General features: G+C 42.7%; 1 protein-coding gene across 2 annotated transcripts in view; it reads right to left on the reverse strand.

The window, feature by feature from the left end:
• Nucleotides 1-4023: 4023 nt before the first annotated feature.
• The window catches only part of BCAP31 (B cell receptor associated protein 31), a 49896-nt gene continuing 32168 nt past the window's right edge, over nucleotides 4024-21751 (reverse strand). For both annotated transcript variants that reach the window (XM_030194075.1, XM_030194076.1), the window contains exons 5-8: nucleotides 14983-15118; nucleotides 14431-14557; nucleotides 13697-13797; nucleotides 4024-4817 (exon numbers count right to left, since the gene is read on the reverse strand). In XM_030194075.1, coding sequence (XP_030049935.1) covers nucleotides 4779-4817; nucleotides 13697-13797; nucleotides 14431-14557; nucleotides 14983-15118 — 403 coding nt within the window. In that variant the 3' untranslated portion in view covers nucleotides 4024-4778. The remainder of the gene's footprint in view (nucleotides 4818-13696; nucleotides 13798-14430; nucleotides 14558-14982; nucleotides 15119-21751) is intronic.

The following is a 21751-nucleotide window of genomic DNA, read 5'->3' on the forward strand; positions in this document are numbered from 1 at the left end:
TCCTTGGAGGAGTGTAGAGGATGAGTCTGTTCTTCAAGTACACAGAGCCTTTACTTTTAAGGCCTTGAAGATCAGCATTTTAAATTTAGCACTGTATTGTACTGGTAGATAGTGAAGTGTTTGCAAAGATGATGTGATGTGGTCACACTACTTGCAACCTTCTATTAGGCTTTCTGCAGCAATCTGAATCAATTGGAGCTGGTGCAGACCCTTTGTAGTCAGACCAATGTAGTGTGCATTATTTATGGCATTTATACCCCACTCTTTCCCGTTCGATAGCAGGCTCAGTAATCCAGTCTTTTGATGTTATGGCATGCACAACTAGAATATTTGCCTTCTCAATGTAAAGAGAGGCAGTGTAGTTGACACAAATAGAAGCAGCTTTTGAGGGTGGCTTGGATTTGGGGAATCGGAATAAGTACTGAATCTAAATAGTCCAAGGTTCCTGGAATTAACACAGGCATCCTGGTTTATGTTCTCCTGGAATGGGTGAAAACGCTGCCCTAGGTTATGACTGAAGGACAGGCTGAAGCTTCTGGACCTTCTGTCCTCCGAGACAAGGGCAAGGTCCCTGCCGAATTTGACAGGATGGAGGAAGGTGTAAAACACCTGCTCTTCAACATCATACAGTGATAAAGCAGAGGTCAGTTTGACATAGGATTTGTTTCAGTGATCTGGAATACAGTAAAAGAAACTGCCCCTCTTACTTCCTATCTTTGGTACAGCACAACAGCAAGCTTCTCCCACATTATAATTAATGTCAAGCTCCCAATGATGAGGGCATCAGCATTGGCATTTGCAAACTGTCAACAATGACACAGGTTGACCTCTCCATGTGCTTTCCACATGGCTGCTCTTCACTGCATTCAATTGCTTTATTGTGAAGGAGAGAAGCTGTGAATTCTTCAGGCTTATACAAGGGTCTCACTTATATTTTTCAGTAGCCATGGAGGGAGAGCACATAGCATCCTAAAAACCCTTCTGCTGAAGAGAACCCCAAGGTATGAGCATCTCTCCACACAGACACATGGGAGTGGGTTCCAAAACTTATGGTTGTGATACCAGAGTACAAATTATGTCACAGTGATTAGATCAAATTGGTAGAGGGGTGGCACTATACATTAGAGGGACAAAATCTAACATAATAGGGGGCCCACCATGAGGTTACAAAGTACATTTATATCATAACATTTTTTCACTTGATGTATAGTTAATCATTGCAAGTTGTTGCTGGCAGATGTGATAAAACCAGTTAGCATAGCTCAGTTTAAAAAAAGGTTTGGACAAGAACCTGGAGAAAAAGATAAAATCAATCTGGCTGATGTTCAAAGTGAGTTAAGCAGTGAGAATGGCTGCCAACTGGTTAATTTACATCTTGGTGGATAACCAGTCCTTTTCAGCGGTATTTAACCAGTTATCGTAACTCAAAATAACAAACTAGAACCAAAAAGATAACCACCACCAGGGTTATTACCAGTTAAGTCCCGCTGTTCTGAACTTAAGCAGCCAGGGCTTAGCAGGAAAATAAGGTTACATAAAAAGCAGGCCAAAGTATATGCTTGTTTGTATTGAACTTTCGGTTAATAAAAAAAGGTTTAAACAAAAAGCAGGCCTATCTTTGCTGAATATCAACTTAACGAGGCATGTGCTAGCTGAAGTTGAAAAACCCAGATATTCAACGCCAGTCACAGGAAATGGTCTGACATGGAATAGCCAGGTTGAACATAACAGCAGGCATCAAAACACTGCCTGCTGCCAGCTGAATGACATGGGGAAGGCCACACTCCTGCGGATAAGTAGGATGGAATCTTACCAGGTACTTGTGTTGACCACTACTGGACTTGGACCTTCGGTCTGACCCAGTTCTGTAATACCTGTTCTTAACCCTGTGATCACAAAGGCTTGCTTAAGGAGTGCTTTACCTTTCCAACCTATGCTTTCAGCAGTGGCACTGTTGTCCTCCAGGTGACTGCAGCAACCATGGAACTTATCATTGTAGCCTTGAGACACTTTCTCATTTTCTACTAGCAGATCGAGGCCATGGTCTTTGATATTTTCAGGTAAGAAGCCAGAGACTACCACACAGCTGTGATCAGCAACTTTATCTCTAGGTGCAGTACAAAGGTTCTTTCATGAACTTCCCAAAGTCTATGACAAAATCCTTGGAGGGAGTGGCATTGGACTCCTGAACCGACACCACCCCAGTTGGCACTAGGAGTGCCTCACTGAAGAAAAGCCTGACTGAAGAATTTATGGAATCTCTCCCTCATCTAGCTTCTTCAATGCCAAACTCAACTTCCAACAGCAGAAGCTCCAACCTCCACCTCTGCAGTGAACTCCCCTGTGACACCTGGACCAGGAAGAGAATGAAGGAGTCAAGAAAGCAAGCAAATTGGTGCCTACAGCCCCCTAATACAGGGTGATGCCTGATGCACGAGCAGTGCAATATACAGGGAAAAAGGACCAGAAACTCCTCCATGCCCTTTGCTTCCCATCATCCCAGGCATTGGTCTCCACTCTAGCTTCCAGAGCCAGCACAGAAGGCACCAAGGCCAGCTCTCTTCAAGCCACATAAACCCACAAAATAGTGGCCGTTTCCATCCTTGCAGTGCCCATGCCTTAGGGAATCCAAAAGCTGGAATGTACAAAGAGGTACAAGCAGTTTTCTGTGTTACTCCAGACAATTACAGCCCCTTAAGTAAATTAGGTGAAGTGCCTAGGCTGTCCATCCACCAAGGAAGAGGATCTAGAAAGACCATCACCCTGTGGGCCACCAATACATAATACTTCCTGCTGTTTCTGGCCTTCTCACAGCTTCGAGGGTCCACCCTCTAACCAACTGCTGTAGACAAAATACTAGAGGCTAGTAGCTACAAAGGCACTTTATATGAGGTAATAACAGCACTTTGTGTTCTCTGCTTCCATCTGCTGGTAGGGAATCAAAACCAACACATCTGAACTGGTCTGGCTAGGGCAAACAGGAATAGATGGATAAGTCTGGATCAGTACTTTGATATTCTGTCTCCATCAGCCAGTGGGGGGTGTATAACCCCCATGACTAGACTGGGCAGGCTAGGAGGAACAGAAATGAAGTGTTTTAAATATGCATAACAAAAGTTGAATTATGCTGACAGCTCTTTCCCATTAACATAAAACAGTCTACAGCACGCCATTTATCCATTACCCAAGCAGAGGAATCAGGCTGGAAGAGACACGCTGTACAGCAAAGGCTTAGTCCCCCATCTGCCCCACTTATGCAATGATCTGGACCATAAACAACTTACCAAAATTATCCAAGATCCAGAAGGCATTCTAGGATACCAAGCTCTACAGAAGCAATATGATATGAGACTAGCCCCTCAGATGTTTCCTCCCCAAGTCTACATCAAAGCAAAAAAATCTTCTACTGGTGAGGAAAGAAAGCAGGCCACAAGGAACACAGGCTGCCTACATGGACGGCAGTGTATGTGGTGTGGGATTCAGGTATTTGATCCCAGACTTTGTGGGGATGGACGAAAACCAACACGCTATCAAAAACAAACCCTACTAAGATTTCCCACCCAATATATTACCTTTCCATCAAAAAGTACTCCATTCAAGCTTTCAAACCAAACTTTATTATATAATATTATAAGCTCTGACCACAAGAAACCCAATGCCCCTGATGTACATGTAAATATAAATGGAAAAAAAAAAAAAAAAGAGGCAAAAACCATTCCTTAGCTTTTGACAGGGTCACAGTGCTTATCCAGGAAGCACCAACTGACAGTATAAAAGGACCAACAGAGGCAGAAAGGAACCAAATTATATCTGTATACATGTTCCGAGGCATGAACTTAAGAGGTTCCCACTAACATTTATGCAGTATCACACAACTCAGTTGTAGAAGATGATATACAAGCATGACAAGCTGTTTAGAATTTAATACAGTCTGATCAAATAACCAGGTTCATGGAAAAGGATAAATTCAGAAGGACTGATCAGTCTCCAAGAGTTTCCCCCTCAGCTGAAATTGTTTTGAGTACTTCTGCCGCACTGGCTTGAACTCTCCCCCATTGGTACAGGGGGAATACCAGGCCAGTCTTTGCTTTCATGACACCTCTCAATTAAAATTACTGGGAGACCATTCGAGACAGTATTACAGGCCCCAGAGCACTCAGGAGAAAAATCTCAGCATCCCTTTGTACCCTACAAGTGCATTTGTCCGTACACGTTAGTGGAAAGGGGCCTTTATGCTTTCTTACAGTATCGTGTTAGCACACAAGTGTCCCCATGCCACTCTTTGAAGAAAACAAAACAAACAAAAAAAGAACACATTAAGCCACAACTGCTAAAAAGTAGCTGCCCCTTAAAAAACAAGTACAGTGCAGCTAATCAGACACGTACTCGACCACAGCAGCAGCCATCCCATTCACTACTGGGCAGGCATCCCCTTTACATTTTACCATTGACAGCGAAAAATGGGAGTAGCTCTCATTCAGGAAAAAAAAAAAATCCTAAGAAAAAAAAAGCATCAACAGAAATAAGTCATTTTAAACTCATTAAAAATATATTCACCTCTAGCAACTTGTGTGTGAAAGCAGAAAGGGCAGCGTTCCTGGCTCCCTACCACCCTCTGACACCACTGTGGACAAATGCAAAGGGGAAGAAAAGCAATTTGGTCTTGAGAGCCCAAGGTGTAATGCTGTTTGAGAGCCCAAGGTGTAATGCTGTTTGTGACCGCAGTGTGGAAGCGGAGAAGTGGGATACAGAGACAGGATCCAATGGATGATTCTTCTTTATTCCTCTTTCTTATCTCGGGGACCATCTGAGAGTCTCTATTGAAAAAAACACAAAAGACATCGTCAGAAGCTATGCTGGGAGATGCTCTGATAAAAATTCACCACAGCATCCACTCATCCCATTGTAGTACACACTGGAAGCAGATACACAGTCTGGTTCAGAAACCAACTCGATGCCACATGCCAACATTATTTTTCAGCAAAATGAAAGCAGCATGCTGTACCAACCTTCCTACACTGAGCAAATAAAACTTTTGACTTCTCACCACTCAACATACCTCAGGAATGTGACATCTAGAATTCTCCTCAGGACCAAAGGTCCCACCTACCCTGCTAGAAGAGACAACCTTTTCAGCTTTTGGAGGGAGTTATTTAAAGGGTAATTCCATAAAAGGGGCATCTAACAGGTCAAAAACTTACCTATATTTTAGGTGTGAATACTTACGTCATAGTACTGTACAATTTATGCACTTAAATGTACACCCTGCCCCACTGATATTTGTGAAGACGTGGAAGACCACCATGTAATCGAAAAAAATAGTCATTTATGCATGTTTGTGCGCCTAAATCTAGACAGCTCCTTAAAGAACTATCCCTTTAAATATAAAGCAGACTTCTTGAAGTTTCTTGCCATCTGCTACTCATATCTATCTTTACCAAAGAGCTCCTTTCAGAGGCTGCCCTCCTAGCCCAGGAAATCAAAGCTACCGCGTTGGTCTCCATGCCAGAGGATGTACTGCAGGTACTGGGCCGGGGGAAAATCTGTCCTGGTTTTCCAGACAGGTGCCATCTAATCATTCACTACTCTCAGATGTTTATCTGCTGTGTGTGTTAAGAGACGAAAGGTTGCTAGCTAGAGTTCATATTTATCAAAAAGATACACATCTCAGTTGAATGGCTCTGCTAGGACTACAACTGCTATGAAACATTTACATAACAATGCAAAGTGTTCCCAGCACTGTACGTAGAAGAGATAAACCCTGTGGAGAAAAAGGGACAGGCTTAAACTCTCGAACAGTGGTTCACAGGTACAACTGAAGACCGAGATTCCATTTAATTGCTTAACAGTGTAAAGACTGGACCTCTTGACACACAATCAATGTAAGATATATGCTAGACACCAAGGAAGTTCTACAAAGATTTTTAGATCTCTCTGCCTCTAATGTGTGCCCTATGAAAGAATTTCTGTTCTTTGAACAGCTTTTCACTCCAGCTCAGACGACACATCTGAAGGGTACTAGCTATGGGGTGCCACGGGGCCTCTCATTATTCTTCTGTTTAACACTTTATTAATCTAAATAAACTAACACTTAGGAGTTGACAATCTGTGACACGCATGCATATATACAACCTCCTCGATATTCGATAATTGCACACATTGGGTGTAGCTGTGCCATCACAAACTACATTGGCGTCAACTGCCACATGCTCCATGTCCCAACTAGCTGGTTGTTATTGGCCAGAGTGGACAGATTGCATGAAAATGTCCTGTCACATGATCTAGTTAGGTGTGCCTGGCAACCATCTTTGCTAGCTAAACTCATATTAGGACAAGACAGGTGTATGGAGAAAAAAAAAATGCAGGAAAAAGTTGAACGATAAAGGGCAAAGTAGCCTTTCCCAACATGATTCCAAAAGGCCCAACTTTTTTCAAGAATGAATGGAGTGAGGTATGGTTTTGTTTCTCAAGGAGAGATCATATGAACACTGTGCAGTGAAACCATTGTGGTAATGCACATCAAGTGCTTTGAGACATTTTAACACAAAACATGAAGGGATGCTACTGACATGGCTGAGTATAGGTAAAAAAAACAAAAACAAAACACAACCTGAGTGGAATCACACAGAAAACAAAGACTCTACTGAAGCTTACAAACAGACATGGAAGTTCTACCAAGCAAGTTACACTGTGGTGCTCTGTATTGCACAAAAGGGGAAAAACGCTCACTGATGGCACGTTTCTTAAAGAAAGCTTTTCACAACATGCTGAATATCTGTTTGAAGGTTTGACAAACAAAAATGAGATTTTGTCTAGAATTCACGATGTACCTCCCGCAGGTAGAGCTGTTCAGCATACGACACTGTTGAATATCTCAACAATTAAAACCTGATTTCAGTGCTATGCTGTAAATTTGACTTTACATGACTGTACTGAAATGGTTTCACGTTTAACGCTAATTGCACAGTTTTTATTCCTCAACACACAACAGTTATGGAGGAGGGGTGTGCTCTTTCACCTATGACTAGACTCACAATAGGCCAAGATATTATGAAGGTCGTCACTCAGTTTCTTGATCTGGAAAATGATGGAGGCACCAATATTAAAAACTAATATTTTCTATTACAACTGATGAGCACCTGAAGTGGTGGATAACATTAGATTTGTTAGCCTTCTGCATAAACCACTAGGTAGGCCCTTCTGGTGTTATGCACCAGAACTTATGTGCAAAAATATTAAAAACTCAACATTATGTCTGATGTGACAAAATTGTTTATGCAATTACAGCCTGCTCATCACTGACCCATAAGCACTTTAAATCTTTGCTAGAAGAAATGGAAGTCACATATGGCGTTCTTGTTTTCCACTGTAATGTTCGGTGGCTGAACAGGCGAAAGGTTCTTGCCATATTTGTCGAATGCCTTGATGTCAACTTTTGTCCTGGAGCTTGCACATGAATATCAACATTGGAGGACAAAAAAATGGCTTGATATGCTCTCAACTGACATCATCGCACATTTAAATACATCAAATGTCAGCTTGCAAGGTAAAAGACACTGCCATGAATTTGTACGAAGAATAGTCATCATTCTGCAAGAAGCTGAAACTTTTCCATGATGATCTTTTTAACTGGAATTTGAGGTACTTGGGATGAAATTAGCTTAAAGGAAACGTTATTAGAACAGGCTCTGCAGGGAGGGGTACTTCGTTTATATCTAGCTTTGTTGCTTCACACTACCCCCCATACAGGATAATATATCTAAATGGGAACAGGACCCGAGTGCAACATATACTATGGAACAGTGGGAAAAGGGTTTTCAGTATTTATTTAAAATCTTCATTGCTAGCAACCTGGTTGAGAATGGTTTTAAGATATTTTACCGATGGTACTATACCCCAGTAAGACCTGCCCGACCTGCCCTTTTGTCCAAACATATTGGACTTCTGCAATGGACACTTTGAATAATACACTTGGCAGAATATATCCGCATACGGCAGAATATTGTTTGCTCCATTTTAAACCTGTTGTAATTAAGGTTGAATATCGTAAGCTGGTGATACTGCTTTTTACAGCTAGTAAACTGGCTTTAGCACAGGCGTGGAAGCAGCCTGGTTTGCCTTCTATATCACGGGTTTTACAGAAACTGGATTTTATTTTTCAAATGTCCAAGTTGACAGCGTTGCAACACGGACAACTTGAGTTTTATGAGGTTTTGTGACAAATTCAAGAGAGCCTTGTCCAGCCTCTCCTCCCTTTTTATAACATTATTTTTTAGACTAGATATAGCATTTTAACACCACTCCTGTCCTGGGATTGGGGGTGGGTGTTGTGGGACTGTTCTGATAGATGGTTTGTGTTTCTAATTCTGTTTTTGCATTATAATAAAAGTTATATTTGGAAAAAGAAAACTGTTCCAAATTCTAGTTGGTTTACATGTAGCAACTGTTCATAAGAATAGCTATATTGGGTCAGACCAACGGTCCCATCTACAGTGTTCTATTTCCAACAGTAGCCAATCCAGGTCACAAGCACCTGTCAGAAACCCAAAAATAGTAGTAAGATCCCCACCACCAATCCCAGGGCAAGCAGTGGATTCCCCCATGTCTATCTCAATAACAGGCTATGGACTTTTCCTCCAATAACTTGTCAAAATCTTTTGTTAAACCCAGGTAAGTTAATTGCTATTACCACATCAAGTGACAGCGAGTTCCAGAGTTTAACTATTTGTTCAGTGAAAAAAATATTTCCTCCTATTTGTTTTAAAAGTACTTCCATGTAACTTCATTGAGTGTCCCCCTGTCTTTGTAAAAAAAATCTATTCACTTTGACCTGTTCTACACCACTCAAGATTTTGTGGACCTCAATCATAACCTCTCCCTCAGCTGTCTCTTTTCCAAGCTGGGCTAGATGGACAATTGGTCTGACCCAGTATGGCTATTCTTATGTTCGCCTTCCATTCTGTCATTTTGGTCTGAGGAAAGAGTCCGAAGTAGGGGAGGGGGGTTGCCAGCAGAAGAATGGTCACTCTGAGGTAAATGAAAATGAAGTGAAAGAACTGAAATAATCTGTGGAGAGTGACGGAAATATTGTGGGGCTTGAAGAATTAAAAAAAAAACAAAACACTCACAGCAGTGAGTGGGAAATTTGTAAGGCAAAAACTGGTAGGTTAGGGAGAAGCAATCCTTACATAGCCATAGACAGTCTGGGCTGAGGCAGTGCAGGCGCCCCCATGCATCCCAGAAGAGTCAATCTGAGGAGCTGGAGAAGTGATCTAAGCACACTAGGCTCCGTTGGCGACATTACCTAGAGTGTGCCTATATTCCCCTGACTGCCCTACAGTTTAGTTTACAGACCCACCTCTTCAACGTCGCCTTCGGCACCTAACCTCTACACCTCTACCCAGGAAATCTAGTCTGCTCAACTTGACATTTCGTTCTTTAGATTGTAAGCTCCTTTGAGCAGGGACCGTCCTTTATTTTGTACAGCGCTGCGTAACCCTAGTAGCGCTCTAGAAATGTTAAGTAGTAGTAGTAGAATAACCATATTAATCTGGACTCTTTCCATTCAAGTAGTTTCTTACGTTATATACATATGTAGGTTTAAAGATAAGTAATTGTAAAAGCCAATTTTAATAAGACCCACAAACTATCAAATCATGTTTCCTGTATCATTATGGAAATTACTCTTGTCCTGCTATGTCCAGCCCCATGCCGACTCTTGCTAACACTGTCCCGAGTGTGTAATCATCTCTTTTGTTGTGATGGCTTCTGGTAATTTCACTGGAACTGAGGTCAAGTTAGATCCTTTATTAAATATGGACACTACACGTGTCCTTTGTCAGTCTTGAGTAACCTGCCATTTATAAGATTCCTGAAAATTAAGTACATGGTCATGCAACCACTTCATTCATTTTCTACCTTACACCCCTACCCCTCGAAAAATGTCATCTGAACCTGCTGCATTATTTTGTAGTTTACACTGTCCAGCTCCTTCTTTAGCCATTCCTAGATTATGCAAAGCTCACTGTTCAGTATTAGTATCCAGCGCTCTAAGTAATAAAACCAGCTACCAAGATCTCTCATTCCTCAAAGCTTTACTCGATGGAAAGTTCTCTCTCAATTACAGCTACAAGTCCTTACTTTAGATCTTCCTCATCATGGCTGCACCATCTTAACTTAGAGCCTCTGATTTTTGTACAATGTCTTGTCTATCTTGATTAGGGTGTAAGGTCCAAGGAGCAGGGACTGCATCCAGCACACCTGAATATAAACAACCTTGAACTGCTATTGAAAGGGCATGAGCTAAATCATTAAACAAATATAATTGTGTTTGTGTATACCTTGTAGCATAATACAGAGAGCACAAACACACTGGTTTCCACTTCCATGCACTAAAGTCCTTAAGAGTGTCCTCTCACAGCTTTATCATTCATGTACTTAAGAATCTTTTCAGCAGTTTTGCTCCTTTAGCAGTTTTTCTTTCATTTGTTTGTTCATTTGCACTTTTCAAACTGCTCTTGCACACTGTTACATGCTCTTGACCTTTCTTTTCAGAGGTTTTCCAGACCTCTCTGTTTAGGCAAATAGGCTGCAACTTTTAAGGAAAAATCATGCTCTTACCTTATAAATTGTCTTTCCTTTAATCATACCAGACCAATCCAGGCTAATGGGAAGGAGACAGAGAAAATAGCTCCAAGTACTTCGCCCCTTAAGGGTATCATGCAGCCTGGAACGCTCAGTATTTCTGAATAGCCAAGCAATGGTGCTCTCAACTGCTACAGACAAGGAACAGGAAACAAAGGCCACCGGGAAGCCAACAGTGTCCAGGCGGCAGACCTTGTGGGGCTCTTGTGCGACCAAGGGCCACCCATCAAAGAGAGGTACCACTCGGCCTTCCCACCTGGCATACAGATGCACCCACGACGCAGGAAAAATGGCTCACCAGTGAATCACAATTGAGAGCAGTACAGAGCTGGCATAGCAAGATGGCATGGAAAGAAAAGGCATCTTAGAGCTGTTATTTTGATGTGCTCTCTTTTTTTTTTCAATCTGAGGGCCCAGAAAGAAAATTAAAAGAACAGCTTACCTCACAAGTGTATAGGACCAAGAAGCCTGTCACAGCTTACCTTGCAAGCAGAAGAAAGCAAACATACTTGCCCAAAAGAAGTAAAGACAAGCCTGCACCATGCCACATCCAAGCACGCTGAGCTTCTAAGGCCCCAGGTGAGAAAATGGAGGGAAGGTGGCACAGTACCACTAGGTATCACCCCAGCTGGCAGATGAGGGGACTCAGTACCACTGGGTGTCATCTTAAACCCAAAATTAGGTTACCAGCACACCCCTTGCTCAACTGTTCACCTAACCAAGCTGCGGCAGGAGCTAGCCAGCCATCACCAAGAGGAGCGCACACATTCGTCCACCATCCGCTAGGAGACAGAGAAAATACTGAGCATTCCAGGCTGCACAATACCCTTAATGGGTGGAGTACTTGAAACTATTTTCTATGTCTTCATCCTCTGGTGGACGGACACAGCCTATTAGTCTGGACTGGTCTGGTATGGACAAGGAATTTTAGGATTTATTTTCAGTTACACACACTTACCCTTAACTATGTAAAATTATTTTTAAAAAACACCTCACACTCCATTCAGTGTCTCTACTAAAGATTCATCAGCCTTAGTTTACCCTCAGCAGCAAGTTAAGCTAGATCTTAAAGTTGCCTTTATAAAGTGTAATATCTGTGTTTTAATTTTTGCTTGTCTGCATTTGTCCTAATCTCAGACACCAAGAGCTGGAATATTTTATAACCTGCAGGTCATTACATTACATATTTGTCTGAGCTGGAATATTTTATAACCTGCAGGTCATTACATTACATATTTGTCTAACAGTCTACTTCTACTATTAAAGTTGAAAGCCAATTACAAAATCGAGAGCCAGACCAGTTGTCTAGGAATTACAATCATCAGTAATAGTTGCATAGCCAAACATACAACCGATTACATGTTCTGACATAAAACACATTCCTCAACCTAGTTTTAAATAGCCTTCTTAAAAGCTACATAATTATCAGCAGGAAGTGAATTCACACTCATCTCCTAGTCTGATGCAGTCAGGGCTCTTGCATACTAAAAAAAAACTACCTTTAAGGATACCCAGAAACCTGATACTCCGCATCTTCTTGCTTCTTTTCTTATCCCAAAAAGTTTCTAGATAATTTCAGTTCTCCCCAATTAATTTGCCCTAGCTTAGCTACTCTTTGCATTTGGTTAAGTAATTTAAACTTGGGTCTTCTTGTAATATTAAGTGCTCCCCATTACAGCTTCTTGTGACTCTGGCCATGCCACTTAACCCTCCACTGCCCCAGGTATCAAATATGTACCTGTATATAATATGTAAACCACTTTGATAGTAACCACAGAAAGTGTTATCCCATTCCCTGTCCCAGCTGTTGAGTATTCACCAATGAGTCTCACTCTTAATTTCTGAGGGTGCTTCAATGTCCTCCCAAAGGACAGTTCTCTTATTCCCCCCCACCATGGGCTACTAAAGCTCCTCAACATGGGTCTTTCATCACTGAATTACAACACAGCCCTTTCTTCTTCTTGTCCATTTATAGACTGTGGGTAACCACAGCCAAACGTCTTCCTCAGGAATCCAGCATGCATGCTGTGTGTGAGCTATTTTGAGAGCGAGTGTGAAATGAGAGAACTAGTGAGGAAAATGAACTCGCCCTCTGATTTTAGCCCCTGCCAGGGTGTTGGGGGAACAGAGGCTACTGGACAGAACTCTAATGTGCGTACGACTACACGAGTCAAAGAGAGCATTCAGGAACAGCATTCCATATATATATATATATATATATATATATAAATAAAAGTAGCAGCAATGATTCTTTCCACTCAAAAAGCTGGCAGAACAGCTTGAAAATTACTTTGCAGTACCACTGGTATATTCCATTGAGAAGCAAGAACTAGTGCAGGTCTTACTCTGCCTGTGGTACTCTTATCAGGGTGCATTTCATATCTCTTGTTGATAAAGTCCTCTCCCCTCCCCCTTTCTCCTGTACCTTTGTCTCAAAACTCACATACACACTTGTTTCCCAGTAGAGTTTACTGCATTTTATTGCTGCTAGAATCTGTCCTTGGGATACTCTGCCTGCTGGATGACTCACTGATGCTGCCCCTCCCTCCTCAAGGCAGGGCTCCTCGTGACTCAAAGCCAGCAGGCTACGTTGCAGCCTGCACGTATCCACCGATCTATGGCCAAAGAATACCCTCCTTCCTTTTATTCTCCACCCATGCCCTCTGCCATTCCTCCTGCTAACAGAAAAGGGACAGAAAATCTTTGGTAGATCTGCACCTTGACACAAACGAAGTCACTATTTTAATACACACACAATTTTTAATCTTTGCTCCCTAACAGAGTTTCCTTGGCAATTGAATTCACAACTTTGATTAACCAGAAGATGTGCACAACGCTGAAGGGTATGGGATACAGCTGCTCCAACATACCAATCGTAGTAGCTTACTACAAACCCCGCTTGCCTCAAGAGCAATGCATACTGTCTACTGACCACAGCGAAAGCTGAAGGTTCAGGAGGGAAGTCACCTCCTAAGGTTAGACCATGTTCTCATGTGTGCTGTTAACTGTTCTGTATGTACTACACGCAAAACACATCGGCTCCTGCTTTTACCTGCAGCTTTGTGTGTTCCTCCAGCAGTCGGTCGTACTCCTTGGTCAGCCCCGCTGACTGTTTCCGGATAGCGATAATGTCGGCCTCAGCCTTCTGCAGTGCTAAGGGTGGAAAGCGAACAAGTTTTTCAGGTGCTCTCACTTGACCACTCTAGCCCTAGGAAACGGAGGGGAACGGGGGGGATTCACCCTTCCCCATGAGCTACTAAAGCTCTGCTACCCTGTCCTCCCTTTTCCCCACCTCCTTCCCACTGCTGCAAGCACAGCAGTGACCAAATGGGCACTCTTAGCCATCAAAATGTTATCTTTTGTCCAACAGCACCACCTAGTGACGTGGCTAGGTACTGGAGCTTTAAAGCAACCAGGAAATTCCAGTCAGATAAGTCTGAAAACAGCTGTTGCTGTATATAATCAACTCAAGAGAATAGAAGTCAGAGCACAGAAACAAATAAGGTAAGCAAAGGACAGAAGTTATGGCTTTAGGATCTCAAAGGTAAAGTAACCCCCCACACACACACACTCGTCTTCACTGGAGTAAACAATGCTGGGTGGCACAGGACATGACATACCCACTTATACAGGCTGCTGAGACAGGAAGCAATGACCACTCATTGGACTGGATGTATGCTGAAGCTCAGGAAACAGCCTGCTGCTAACACACTGAAAATTAACTAGTTTCAGGACATGGTAGAATGGGGGATGTCCCCAGAACACTGGCTCCTCTCCCATACTCACATTCCTTGGCGAACTTCAGCTCCTCCTTCACCTGTTGCATCTCTGTCTTCAGCTTTTTGTTCTCCTCTGACATGACAGGCTGTTCCTTGTCAAGCTGGGCCTCATCCAACCCAGCTGCCTTTAGGTCCTGAGAAAGGAGGCAACGCAAGTTGGTCATGGGAGCTAAGTGGATACATGCAACAACTTCCTTGCTGGGGAAATAAGCATACTGAAACAGAAGGTGAGGTGCATCAGAAAAGCTGTGTGAAATAGTAGGGGTAAGTAATCTCAGTGCCGGATTGTGGCACAGCAGGAATGAGGTGCACTGAAAGCATTTGTGTGGGTCTTAGTACTGCTGTAACATTCTTTCAATGTACTCTGAACAATTTAGTCACGTAGCTACTGTTAAAACCTACCTCAAGCTAATGAGCTCCAGCTGGCACACAAACACTACAGCATGTAAACATTATGAAGGCGCAGGCAAACTGGGGACAGCAACATGGAGGAAAGATCACTCTCCCCACCCCACCCCCCTGGATGCCCATTTCTGCATTTTCAGGAGATGTCAGCTACCTTTTTTAGCCTGTCATTCTCTTCCAAATATTTCTTGGCTGCATCACTGGCACCTTCCGCCTGCTTCTTGAAAGCCTCATTGGAAGCCAACAGTGTGGCCTGCTGGGAGATGAGAGTCACCAGTCGCCTTAACAAGCTGTAGGAAATGTATAAACAAAACAAGTGGGAAAAGCATGAGTAGCCTAGTGGTTAGTGCAGCGGACTTTGATCCTGAGGAACTGGGTTCGGTTCCCACTGCAGCTCCTTGTGACTCTGGGCAAGTCACTTAATCCTCCATTTCCCCAGGTACATACTGTATAAACTATGTAAACCGCTTTGAATGTAGTTGCAAGTCCCATTCCCTACAGCATTGCTCATGGAATTCTTTCCAACACCTCTGTGTATAAATGCATGTGTGGGTGAGTATACACGTTTGTGTCCATCTGTGCAAGTGTGATCAGGCGAGGGGAAGGCAGTTTGAAAGGTGGAAGTCCTTAATCACTATGTTACAATGAATCAGTGTAACAAGGGGAGGGGGGGGGGGGAAGCTTCATTTCTCTTCTGCCAAACCACCATATGCAGAAACTTCATTTCTACAGCACTGGAACTTCTCCAGATCACACGCTGCCTTCTAGTGCTCCACCCGCACTGGCTGGATCCTACTTACTCTCCCAGTTGCTAGTTACAACAGAGGCAGATTGGGGTATGGTCACTCACACAAGGTTTTTTTTTTTTTTTTTTTTGGGGGGGGGGGGGGGGGGGGGGGGGAGAGAGATAGTAAACTCTGAAAAATGTCCACACACATTACCTATCATCTATCTTGTAGACATTAAATGTTAAATTTGGCTGCCTTCTGATAAAAGCCAGACAGTCATCTATCGTAACTTCCCGAATCCTGAGCACAATCACACAGGGCCCCCCCCCCCCAAAACATACGGACACAAAGTATGTGCAAAGTTTGCCAACTACTTAATCTGGCCCTGCACACAGTATGCAGGGGTTGTTCTGGTGGACTAAATTTGAGGTGAGGCAACTTGTGGGATGATGGTAGAATTCCAGGTAGTTTTTGAGATGAAGGGTCAATTGGGAGGAGTAACACACATTAGGGAGTAGGTTTTTCGTTTGGGTGGGATAGTTTTAAGGGGTAGGGTCCGTGTGGTGGTAGTTGCAAGGGATAGGAGCTACAGAAGCTGAAATTCCTCTTTACATGAAAAAGCACTGCACCTTGTATCTCTGGAACCCTTATTCCGATTTGGCCCATTTTCAAACTCATTGTGTAGCTTTACTGGTTTTTTTTCCCTCATGTCAAGTTTCATCCTATTCCGTTAAGTTTTCAGATTTTGCCCCTAGACAGACATTGACCCCTTTTGTACAATTCTTTCCCCCTTCCATTGGGTGGGAAACAATAAAAAGAGAATAGTGCAAGTTAGAACTCATCCATTTATGGGGTTTTTTTTTTTTTTTTCCCCTAACCTCAGTTCCTATTTTGCTGGCTTTAGGATTCTGATGTGAAGTCCTGAACGCTCCAATTCAAAGTTTTATATGATTGTTGTAAGAAATCTTCACCTGCTGATTAGCAGACTTGATAACTATCATAGAGAAAACAGAAGTACATGTGGCTATATTTCTGTTTCTAAACCCCACCAGCCATCTTCTATTAAGTTTTGACGATTTTCCGTACTTTTCCAAAAATTTACTAAGAAATGCTGCAAACAGGCTTCCCGAGTTTGGTGAATTTTTCATCTGTTGCCCTCTGTCTACCACAGGGTGAACAGACCCTAATGGATTAAGAGATCAAACTCAAGGATCTTAGTTCCAAAGCCTGCTTCTCGAACACCACTCGCACCAAAAAGGTGGTGGATTGCACATGGGAGTGCAAACAGAGAAGTGAAGCTGTTAGTGAATTGTTAAAATATACTTTGTATTAAAGTATAAAGAACTGTTAAGTTGGCTGTTTCTTCATAAAAATCCAGCAGTATAAGTTTCCTTGACATAAACCCTCGGATTTTAAACGGGTTGTCCAAATTTGGACAGATAGTTTATTCATACTTGCTATGTCATCTTTTACAATTCCAAACTAAAATCAGAGAAAAGAACTAAAAAATGTAAAAAGGACAGTATTGATTCTATTCATACAATAGTAAACAAGTTTAAAAATACAGTTGGAGAGATTGGGGCAGAGGAAGGAAGACAAGAGGAGATAGAAAAAGGGTAAGGACAAGTATCCAATAGTACAGTATCACAAATCAACTTAAGTGAGGGGGAATGTACACTTAAAAAGTCAGGATTTTACCACGACTTTACATTTTTTAAAAGATGACTGCCTGAATAGCAAAAGGCAAAGAGTTCCACAGAAATGGGGCTGCAAAGTAAAAAGCCCAGTGCCTGGTGGATTCAAGATGAGCCCATTTTGGACTAGGTAGCACAAGACAGCGGTCATTAAGAGAGCGAAGTGCACAGGCAGTAGATTATAGTATCCCAGATGCATGCATAAACTAGTCAGTCAAATTGACACTTAACTAGCAGTAATTAGGAGTTATGTGCACATCTACCTTATGCTCCATAACATACGCACCTAAATTTCACAGCGAGCAACTCAAAAGGGAGCATGGTCATGGGAGGATCAGGCACAATGTTCTAGAATACTTGATTTATGCACCCAACTGCCATCAGTCGGGTGCGAGAGTTTACACCAGTTTTCAGTAGGTTTATTTATTTGTTGCATTTGTATCCCTAGTTAAGTCCTCGTGTCCAAAGTTGGACACAGGAATCCGAGCTAAGCATCCTATATAATAAAACGCACCGCCAACATTCTGAAGCTGACTGCATGGCTGAGGCATTCCTGCTCTCTGTATCCATCTCCTGAATTGACATCACGTACTTCCGGGTTCGTCACAAGCAGAAGTGACCAACCACACGTGGTTTCTCGGCTTCAGAATGTTGGAGGTGCATTCTATTTAACAGGATTGGTCAGTTCCTTGAAGCACAGCCAGAGCTCAGCGTCCTGCACAGCAACGCTCAGACACCAGAGAGAGGTGGGGGGGGGGGGGGGGGGGCTGACACCAGAGAGAGGGAGGGAGGGGGGGCCTGACACCAGAGAAGGGGGGGGGAGGTATCTCTGGACACACACACTCTCTCTCTCTCTCACAGTCAATGTCTTTCTCTCTCTCTCTCTCACACACACACTCTATGTCTCACACTGTATCACATTCACTCTCTATGTGTCACACAGTCACTCACACACTCTCTTGGTCTCATACACTCAGTCTCACAGAGAGTCTGTCTCAAACACACTGTATCTGTGTGAAACACACTCTCTCTCCCTCACACTGTGTCTCACATACGCACTTGCACACACTCTCAGACATGCTCACACTCAGACTCACTCTCTCTCTCTCACACACACACAGTCACTCTCACATACACTCTCTCAAACATACACACTCCGAGGAAAACCTTGCTAGCGCCCATTTCATTTGTGTCAGAAATGGGCCTTTTTTTTACTAGTTATTCCATAAAAAGTTACTTACTGCTAAGCAACCTTTATAGAACTGGCGCTTAGCGTGAATCTTAGGTGGCCTAACTTTGGACATCATTTACTAAATCTGGCCCAAAATCTTTACAGAAAAAGGATGGTGCCCATCACAAGAGTTTCTGGATCTCTTCTTAATTCTTTTGTATCAGATTTCCATTTGCACTGAAGAATGGAAAACAGAATTATGATGGTGGAAAGGGGAGGGATTCCCAGTCAGTAAATCCACCCAACACAAAGTTCTGACAATTCAGCTCTGGATAAGGAGGGGCAAAGGTTAATCCTACCCTTGCTATCCTTCCGAGTTGGAAGTAGGGAGAAAGGGCAGAGGGCTTGTAGCACGGATCTTTCACATGATTCAAGGAAAGCAATACTGCTTGCAGAACGCAATGAATTACATAATTCATCCTAACAGGCACTCTGACAAGGAGATAACATTTCAGTGATGTGAATCATGGAGAATGAAACCTGGGTCTCTCACTCTGCCAAAATAGAACAGGCAGATCAAAGATCAAAAATAAGCTTCAAAAGTATCAACACACTCATTTAGAGAAACCTGTGTAATTATGGAGTGGGGGGAGGGGGAAGAGAAAAACAAAAGCGGAGAAAGCAAGAGGAACATGGCTCAGAGTTGTGCTGTGTCTGTCTCACTTAGGAGAGGACGGGCTGGTTTTGTTCATTGGGGGGGGGGGGGGTTATAACTTGAGAAGCGGTGGTGATGACAGTAGCTAGTTGTGAGGAGGATGGGGTAGTAGAGAACAATGGAGAGGCAGTTTGAAAGGAGCAATTCCCTAACTGCAGTGTTTCACTGTATAGTTTATTTGTGCTTGATATACCCACTCTGACTACGCAGGGCAGAGCAGTGTACATACCACAAAACATTCAAAAAAAAAAAAAAAGGAAAGGAACTCCGTTTTTAATAGGAAAATCAAGTCAATCACACTGAGAGAAAGGGAAAACAGGTGGCGAAAGGGACTGGGGGGCAGGAACACACAAAAAGGAGGGAGGGGAGGCTGGTGAATTCTATCTTTCTGGTACTCCAAAAGACTGCATAAACAGCCAAGTCTTGAGTTTGGATTAAAAAAAAAAAATCTTTTAAAGGAGGAGTTATTGCAGAAAGAGAAAGAAAGATTCTCTTTTTCCTCATGTCTGGAACAAAGAAAAATGCGCAATGCCCATGCAAATTTGGGATTCGGAAGGATTAGACTGTGATCATTAACAGAATGGAGAACCACTGTTGGAGGATAAGGAATTGTAAGACAGGAAAGGTAGTCAGGAAAGCCTACATGGAAGGCCTAAAGTCTGTATTGCTACTTTGTACATAAGTTGTTAGACCGGTAACCAACAGTACTGCTTTAGCAGGGATGTAGTATGGTCATAATGACGGCCATGACAAAGTAAACAGATGGCAGTGTTTTAAAGAGTTTGCAATTTCTTTAATACTATGTGAGATAAACCTGCGTAAATGATGTTACAGTATTCTAGATGTGAAAAAAAAACAAGAGAACAAGAGTGTGAAATGGATTAGAATCAAAGAGGTGACGAATTGCCTGTAATTGACGAAAGATCATAAAGTTAACTTTAGATAAGTGTGAAATTTGCGGTAGAAAAAAAAAACAGGAGTTTCGAGGATAACTCCTAAGTAGTGGAAATTAGGCATTCCAAAAAGACAAACAGGAGAAGACCGGGGTGTTAGCGCTCCAGAAAACCAACAGGTAACAGTCTTGTCAGTGTTGAAAACAGGATACTGGGCTAGATGGACCCTTAGTCTGATCCAGAATAACTATTCTCGTGTTCTTACGGATTAATAATCAGATTAGAACTGTTGGGAAGTAGTACAGGCCATCTGCCAGGTGATTCAGGGGGCCAAGGGGAGGTGGTAGCTCAGAAGGAAATACTGGCATTGACAGGGCCCATAGAAGTCTTGCCTCAAAAGATGCCAGGGTCCACAAGAAGATATCACCTGTCTCTACACTTTTGCAAAGAAGGCAGGGATTACAAAGTGGCAGAATGGTAAGACTGAGCTGTCTAATTACATGTCTGTCTAACCCTAATGAGAAGGAAAGATGTGTGTGAACTTGTAGGCTTCCTCTAACAAAAAGACATTTATCATTTTGGTATTCAGTTCATGGTTCAAGTAGACATGAGGGCCAAATTGACAGAGGAAGTGTGAGCCATCAGCTGCTTTGAGATGTGAGGACCTTCCTAAGGAGACCTGAAAAGAGAATTAACCAGCAACAGGGTTGGTTTGTGCAAGAGGGTCCCAAGTGGGATGTGATACTTCATATACTGCTATAAGAATCTCAAGTGGGCTACAAGGGACTTGTTTGGGATTGGTTTGGAATGAGACTGGGGCTGCAGGCCTATTTGATGTTTATTTGGGGAAGGTTACAAGGAAGAAGTGAAGCAGGAAAGGGGGACTAATCAGTAATGGGAGTTTACAGAGAGAAAGCTGCTGCCTGACAGCTCACTTCTCCGATGGAAGTGGGAAGCAGGGAGGGGGTATGGAAAATCAGAAAGTGGGGGGGGGGGGGGGGGGGGGGGATCTCAAGCCTTCATTAACGCTACTTGGAAGTTAACCGGGCACCGGCCAATATTCAGACAAGGGTTTGGTTAACCTCACCACATAGGACAGAAAAAAAGACTGGCCTAATACTATCTTTATATTTCAACGGTTTTTATTGATGATGTACCACGTCAAACAAAACCAATAAAGTCAAACATTTTGTAAACATTCAGTCATGTCATAATTGTACATATGCATCTAGTCTAACATCATCATCATTATTTTACATCCTTTCCTCCCCCTTCCCCCCCCCCCCCCCCCCCCCCCCCCCCCCAACCTCCCCTTTATTTTACTCCTTTACCTTTATCTACTTATTTCATGGTAATTATACTAGCAATATCTATTATAGGTCTTAACCGGTCCAAAATCCGGAGCAAATATCTGCTGGATGTCTCACTATCTAGGACGTATCCAATTTGTTAAGCACTGCACTTCTAGCCTTGTGGGAGATATTTTGTAAATATTTAGACCATATATTAACAAAGATCTTTCTTTTCTTTAGGTTATCATAAGCCTCCCTGGCCTCCCAGAGCATTAGCTCATGGAACCTATTTCTCCAATACCAAAAGGAGGGTGGCTCAGCCTGCAGCCAATGTCTGAGTATACATTTTTCCCCACTGCATGGGCCTTACACAAGAATAACTCCTGATTTTTGTCTGAGATCCCATAAGCATTGCTTTTATTCTGTCCTA

The sequence above is a fragment of the Microcaecilia unicolor genome, chromosome 2, assembly GCF_901765095.1.
Source record: "Microcaecilia unicolor chromosome 2, aMicUni1.1, whole genome shotgun sequence".
In the NCBI taxonomy this organism is placed as follows: domain Eukaryota; kingdom Metazoa; phylum Chordata; class Amphibia; order Gymnophiona; family Siphonopidae; genus Microcaecilia; species Microcaecilia unicolor.